General features: G+C 51.2%; 1 protein-coding gene across 1 annotated transcript in view; it reads left to right on the top strand.

Moving 5' to 3' along the window:
- The window catches only part of LOC139412271 (low-density lipoprotein receptor-related protein 3-like), a 71,459-nt gene extending 66,910 nt beyond the window's left edge, over positions 1-4,549 (top strand). The window contains exons 10-11 of the mRNA XM_071159112.1: positions 2,874-3,006; positions 3,635-4,549. Of these exons, the coding sequence (XP_071015213.1) occupies positions 2,874-3,006; positions 3,635-4,549 (1,048 nt within the window). The remainder of the gene's footprint in view (positions 1-2,873; positions 3,007-3,634) is intronic.
- Positions 4,550-7,359: the final 2,810 nt, after the last annotated feature.

The raw sequence follows: 7,359 nt of genomic DNA, 5'->3' as shown, positions 1-7,359 counted from the left end.
ACCTGTTGCCACGAGAAAAGGGCAACCAGTGAAGAACACACACCATTGTAAATACAACCCATATTTATGTTTATTTATTTTCCCTTTTGTCCTTTAACCATTTATACATCGTTACAACACTGTATATATATATATATAATATGACATTCGTAATGTCTTTATTGTTTTGGAACTTTTGTATATTATCTACTTCACTTGCTTTGGCAATGTTAACACGTGTTTCCCATGACAATAAAGCCCCTTGAATTGAATTGAGACAGAGAGAGAGAGAGAGAGAGAGAGAATGGGAGTGAAGGATGGAGAGAGAGAGAGAGAAAGAGACAGAGAGAGAGAGAGAGAGAGAGAGAGAGATATAGAGAGAGAGACAGAGAGAGAGAGAGATAGAGAGAGAGGAGAGAGACATAGAGATAGAGATAGAGAGAGAGAGAGAGAGAGACATAGATAGAGAGAGAGACAGAGAGATAGAGAGAGAGAGAGAGAGACAGAGAGAGAGAGAGAGGATGTTTTGTGGTTCTGTAATGATTTCCTATAACTGTGTTTTCCCGGGTTCAGTCCCTCAGAGGTTACAGTTGTAGTATGTGTCCCAAATGACAACCTATTCACTCTTTAGTGCACTACTTTTGACCAGGGCCCATAGGCACTATTTAGGGAATAGGGTGCCATTTGGGATGCTGACATATGAAGGTCAGAGGTCAAAAGGCTGTGCACCCGTTAACTTCCCTGGGGTTTATTACTAATCTGTTGACAGAGAGGGAAGAGGAAGCGAGACATCCCACTCGCTATATTCTTCTGGCTCATATACAGTCAGTGAACTAAGCAGACCAGACCCCAGCTGCTAATTCATTGGTTTCTATGGGAGAGCCCCTTAAGCAGACCAGACCCCAGCTGCTAATTCATTGGTTTCTATGGGAGAGCCCCTTAAGCAGACTAGACCCAGCTGCTAATTCATTGGTGTCTATGGGAGAGTCCCTTAAGCAGACTAGACCCAGCTGCTAATTCATTGGTGTCTATGGGAGAGTCCCTTAAGCAGACCAGACCCAGCTGCTAATTCATTGGTTTCTATGGGAGAGCCCCTTAAGCAGACCAGACCCCAGCTGCTAATTCATTGGTTTCTCTGGGAGAGCCCCTTAAGCAGACCAGACCCAGCTGCTAATTCATTGGTTTCTATGGGAGAGCCCCTTAAGCAGACCAGACCCAGCTGCTAATTCATTGGTTTCTATGGGAGAGCCCCTTAAGCAGACCAGACCCAGCTGCTAATTCATTGGTGTCTATGGGAGAGCCTCTTAAGCAGACCAGACCCAGCTGCTAATTCATTGGTTTCTATGGGAGAGCCCCTTAAGCAGACCAGACCCCAGCTGCTAATTCATTGGTTTCTATGGGAGAGCCCCTTAAGTAGACCAGACCCAGCTGCTAATTCATTGGTTTCTATGGGAGAGCCCCTTAAGCAGACCAGACCCCAGCTGCTAATTCATTGGTTTCTATGGGAGAGTCCCTTAAGCAGACCAGACCCCAGCTGCTAATTCATTGGTTTCTATGGGAGAGCCCCTTAAGCAGACCAGACCCCAGCTGCTAATTCATTGGTTTCTATGGGAGAGTCCCTTAAGCAGACCAGACCCCAGCTGCTAATTCATTGGTTTCTATGGGAGAGCCCCTAAAGCAGACCAGACCCCAGCTGCTAATTCATTGGTTTCTATGGGAGAGCCCCTTAAGCAGACCAGACCCAGCTGCTAATTAATTGGTGTCTATGGGAGAGCCCCTAAAGCAGACCAGACCCCAGCTGCTAATTCATTGGTTTCTATGGGAGAGTCCCTTAAGCAGACCAGACCCCAGCTGCTAATTCATTGGTTTCTATGGGAGAGCCCCTAAAGCAGACCAGACCCCAGCTGCTAATTCATTGGTTTCTATGGGAGAGCCCCTTAAGCAGACCAGACCCAGCTGCTAATTAATTGGTGTCTATGGGAGAGCCCCTTAAGCAGACCAGAACAGATCTTTTTTTATTCATTTTTTAAACAGCCTGAGTGGGACATCTTCATTCATCCACCATCTTTGATATTGATTGACTGTCACCCTTTTAGTGAAGGATGTGAAAGATGCTATGATAGATACAATCAATGAATTCTCCCACTGTACTGTAAACCAAATCAAATTTATTTATATAGCCCTTCGTACATCAGCTGATATCTCAAAGTGCAATACAGAAACCCAGCCTAAAACCCCAAACAGCAAGCAATGCAGGTGTAGAGGCACGGTGGCTAGGAAAAACTCCCTAGAAAGGCCAAAACCTAGGAAGAAACCTAGAGAGGAACCAGGCTATGTGGGGTGGCCAGTCCTCTTCTGGCTGTGCCGGGTGGAGATTATAACAGAACATGGCCAAGATGTTCAAATGTTCATAAATGACCAGCATGGTTGAATAATAATAAGGCAGAACAGTTGAAACTGGAGCAGCAGCACGGCCAGGTGGACTGGGGACAGCAAGGAGTCATCATGTCAGGTAGTCCTGGGGCATGGTCCTAGGGCTCAGGTCCTCCGAGAGAGAGAAAGAAAGAGAGAAGGAGAGAATTAGAGAACGCACACTTAGATTCACACAGGACACCGAATAGGACAGGAGAAGTACTCCAGATATAACAAACTGACCCTAGCCCCCCGACACATAAACTACTGCAGCATAAATACTTGAGGCTGAGACAGGAGGGGTCAGGAGACACTCATATCTCTCTCTCTCTCTCTCCCTCCCTCTCTCTCTCTCTCTCTGTCTCTCTCTCTGTCTCTCTCTCTGTCTCTCTCTCTGTCTCTCTCTCTGTGTCTCTCTCTGTGTCTCTCTCCCTCTCCCTCTCTCTCTCTCTCTCTCTCCGTCTCTCTCTCTCTCTCTCTAGAGCATTTGAGACCCAGATGACCCGTCTGGAGGCAGAGTTTGTTCAGAGAGAGGCTCCGCCCTCCTATGGTCAGCTGATCGCCCAGGGCCTCATCCCTCCGGTGGAGGACTTCCCTGTGTACAACCCCACTCAGGTAACGTCTGGTTTCACTGCTACAGTCTCCGTAGTATAGATACATTATCATTACAACCCCACTCAGGTAACGTCTGGTTTCACTGCTACAGTCTCCGTAGTATAGATACATTATCATTACAACCCCACTCAGGTAACGTCTGGTTCCACTGCTACAGTCTCTGTAGTATAGATACATTATCATTACAACCCCACTCAGGTAACGTCTGGTTCCACTGCTACAGTCTCCGTAGTATAGATACATTATCATTACAACCCCACTCAGGTAACGTCTGGTTTCCCTGCTACAGTCTCCGTATTATAGATACATTATCATTACAACCCCACTCAGGTAATGTCTGGTTTCATTTGTACACTCCCTCCCTCCCTCCCTCCCTCCTCTCCCTCCCTCCTCTCCCTTTACCTCCTCTCCCTCCCTCCTCTCCCTCCTCTCCCTCCCTCCTCTCCCTCCCTCCTTTCCCTCCTCTCCCTCTCCCTCTCTCTCTCCCTCCTCTCCCTCTCTCCTCTCCCTTCCTCCCTCCTCTCCCTCTACCTCCCCTCCCTCCCTCCCTCCCTCCCTCCCTCCCTCCCTCTACCTCCCTCCCCTACCTCCTCTCCCTCCCCTACCTCCTCTCCCTCCCCTCATCCAGGCCTCCATGCTCCAGAACATCCGTACAGCGATGCGGAGGCAGATCAGAAGACACTCCTCCCGCCGGGCCACGTCACACCGCCGCCTGGGGCGCCTCTGGAACCGTCTGTTCCACCGAGGGACCCGTCTCCGCGGCCAGATCCCACTCCTCACACCCCCCGGGTCTCAGGTGGCTCTGGGCCTGCACTCCTACCACACCTCGGAGGGACCTGGAGCCAGGGCTGGGGATGGAGGTGGCGGGGCGGGCATGGTGGGAGGCATGGCGGGCATGGGACCAGCAAGGACCCCCTCCCGCTGCTCTACAGCAGTAGGCTTCGCCCTGCATGCCCACACCCAGGCCCTGTCACAGCCCCAGTCCCCCCACCCCTCCTTGGAGTCTCCCCACTCCCCACCCTCCCCCTCTGACAGTGAACCATCCGAGGGATCTCCTTGTTCCCCAGAGAGCCCTGGTAGCAGGGTTAGGTTGCCCCTCAGCGAGCTCTCCACCCCTGGGCAGCAGAGTGACTCATTAACGTCTGCCCCCAGCATACTGAGCCAGCAGTGCCCCCTAGAGGGCAGCACAGGTCATTACACTCGCCGGGCCTCCAGGAAGCTGGTCTTGGGGCTGGCTGCCAACCTGAGAGGGGTGGCTCTACGACACTACTCCCCCATGGGGCTCACCTCCCCCGTTACCCCCCCTGTCCTTCCCCCTCCAGACTCCCAGCCGCCCTGCCACCACCCCCTGACCTCCCCCCAGACGTCATCCCCCTCGGGGTCTTCAGACGACAGTCAGAGGTTCCATGCCCTGGAAGTGCCAACCCGGGAGAGGAGGAGGAGGAGGAGGGGTATAGGGGTGCCTAGTGGACTGAACACCAGCAGCAGTGAGGAAGAGGAGGAGGAGGAGGAGGATGGAGATGAGACTCTACTGATCTGCTAGTATGAAGGAGCTGCCTTGACCATGTGGCAACAGACAGACAGACAGACAGACAGACAGACAGACATACAGACAGACAGACGGTCTCTCTGGCTGAAACGCAGAGAGCTGTAGACTCTGTCTCTCTGGCTGAAACACAGAGAGCTGTAGACTCTGTCTCTCTGGCTGAAACACAGAGAGCTGCAGACTCTGTCTCTCTGGCTGAAACACAGAGAGCTGCAGACTCTGTCTCTCTGGCTGAAACACAGAGAGCTGCAGACTCTGTCTCTCTGGCTGAAACACAGAGAGCTGCCAACTCTCTCTCTGGCTGAAACACAGAGAGCTGCAGACTCTGTCTCTCTGGCTGAAACACAGAGAGCTGCAGACTCTGTCTCTCTGGCTGAAACACAGAGAGCTGCAGACTCTGTCTCTCTGGCTGAAACACAGAGAGCTGCAGACTCGGTCTCTCTGGCTGAAACACAGAGAGCTGCAGACTCTGTCTCTCTGGCTGAAACACAGAGAGCTGTAGACTCTGTCTCTCTGGCTGAAACACAGAGAGCTGTAGACTGTCTCTATGGCTGAAACACAGAGAGCTGTAGAATAACTGAATCATGGGACAGTGGATGATCTCAGAGCAGCACAATGATTTCAGTCCTCCCTCCACCCCCTCTATCTGCTCATCCCTCCACCCCCTCTATCTGCTCATCCCTCCACCCCCTCTATCTGCTCATCCCTCCACCCCCTCTATCTGCTCATCCCTCCATCCCTGCCTTACCAGAGATCTACAGCTGAGGGCTGTACATCAGCCTGTCTATTGACTCTGACTCAGTCACAGAGACTCAGTCACAGAGACTCAGTCACACAGACTCAATCACACTGACTCAGTCACACTAACTCAGTCACACTGACTCAGTCACACTAACTCAGTCACACTTACTCAGTCACACTAACTCAGTCACTCTGACTCAGTCACACTAACTCAGTCACTCTGGCTCAGTCACTCTGACTCAGTCACTCTGACTCATATCACCATCGTCTGTTTTTGTAAACGTTGTCAGTGAGGTAAAAAACCAAACAGAGAATGACATCACCAGCTGGATCACTTGAAGTGATGAACAAGATGTAACACAAGAAGAAAATGTTTTGAGGAAGTTGTGAAATGGAATGTTATTATGAATGTGATGTCTGACTGTTATCATAGATGTTTAAGCAGTGGCCTATCTTGGTACCCTCTCTAGACGATGGTTGGACCACAGGCAGTGGAAGGGGTGTCTACTAGGTCACAGTGGCCTATCTTGGTACCCTCTCTAGACGATGGTTGGACCACAGGCAGTGGAAGGGGTGTCTACTAGGTCACAGTGGCCTATCTTGGTACCCTCTCTAGACGATGGTTGGACCACAGGCAGTGGAAGGGGTGTCTACTAGGTCACTGTGGCCTGTCTTGGTACCCTCTCTAGACGATGGTTGGACCACAGGCAGTGGAAGGGGTGTCTACTAGGTCACAGTGGCCTATCTTGGTACCCTCTCTAGACGATGGTTGGACCACAGGCAGTGGAAGGGGTGTCTACTAGGTCACAGTGGCCTGTCTTGGTACCCTCTCTAGACGATGGTTGGACCACAGGCAGTGGAAGGGGTGTCTACTAGGTCACAGTGGCCTATCTTGGTGCCCTCTCTAGACGATGGTTGGACCACAGGCAGTGGAAGGGGTGTCTACTAGGTCACAGTGGCCTGTCTTGGTACCCTCTCTAGACGATGGTTGGACCACAGGCAGTGGAAGGGGTGTCTACTAGGTCACAGTGGCCTATCTTGGTACCCTCTCTAGACGATGGTTGGACCACAGGCAGTGGAAGGGGTGTCTACTAGGTCACAGTGGCCTGTCTTGGTACCCTCTCTAGACGATGGTTGGACCACAGGCAGTGGAAGGGGTGTCTACTAGGTCACAGTGGCCTATCTTGGTACCCTCTCTAGACGATGGTTGGACCACAGGCAGTGGAAGGGGTGTCTACTAGGTCACAGTGGCCTATCTTGGTACCCTCTCTAGACGATGGTTGGACCACAGGCAGTGGAAGGGGTGTCTACTAGGTCACAGTGGCCGGGTCACAAATGGTAACCTATTCCCTATATAGTGCACTACTTCTGGCCAGAGATCTATGGGGTAGGCTATAGGGCATGGTTAGAGAACAGAGATCTATGGGGTAGGTTATAGGGCATGGTTAGAGAACAGAGCTCTATGGGGTAGGCTATAGGGCATGGTTAGAGAACAGAGCTCTATGGGGTAGGCTATAGGGCATGGTTAGAGAACAGAGCTCTATGGGGTAGGCTATAGGGCATGGTTAGAGAACAGAGCTCTATGGGGTAGGCTATAGGGCATGGTTAGAGAACAGAGCTCTATGGGGTAGGCTATAGGGCATGGTTAGAGAACAGAGATATATGGGGTAGTCTATAGGATATGGTTAGAGAACAGAGCTCTATGGGGTAGGCTATAGGGCGTGGTTAGAGAACAGAGCTCTATGGGGTAGGCTATAGGGCATGGTTAGAGAACAGAGCTCTATGAGGTAGTCTATAGGGCATGGTTAGAGAACAGAGCTCTATGGGGTAGGCTATAGGGCATGGTTAGAGAACAGAGCTCTATGGGGTAGGCTATAGGGCATGGTTAGAGAACAGAGCTCTATGGGGTAGGCTATAGGGCATGGTTAGAGAACAGAGCTATATGGGGTAGGCTATAGGGCATGGTTAGAGAACAGAGCTCTATGGGGTAGGCTATAGGGCATGGTTAGAGAACAGAGCTCTATGGGGTAGGCTATAGGGCATGGTTAGAGAACAGAGCTCTATGG

Source organism: Oncorhynchus clarkii, chromosome 6, assembly GCF_045791955.1.
Source record: "Oncorhynchus clarkii lewisi isolate Uvic-CL-2024 chromosome 6, UVic_Ocla_1.0, whole genome shotgun sequence".
NCBI lineage: Eukaryota > Metazoa > Chordata > Actinopteri > Salmoniformes > Salmonidae > Oncorhynchus > Oncorhynchus clarkii.
Note: the sequence above shows the minus strand (reverse complement) of the source record. Positions and strands in the feature narration are given on the sequence as shown.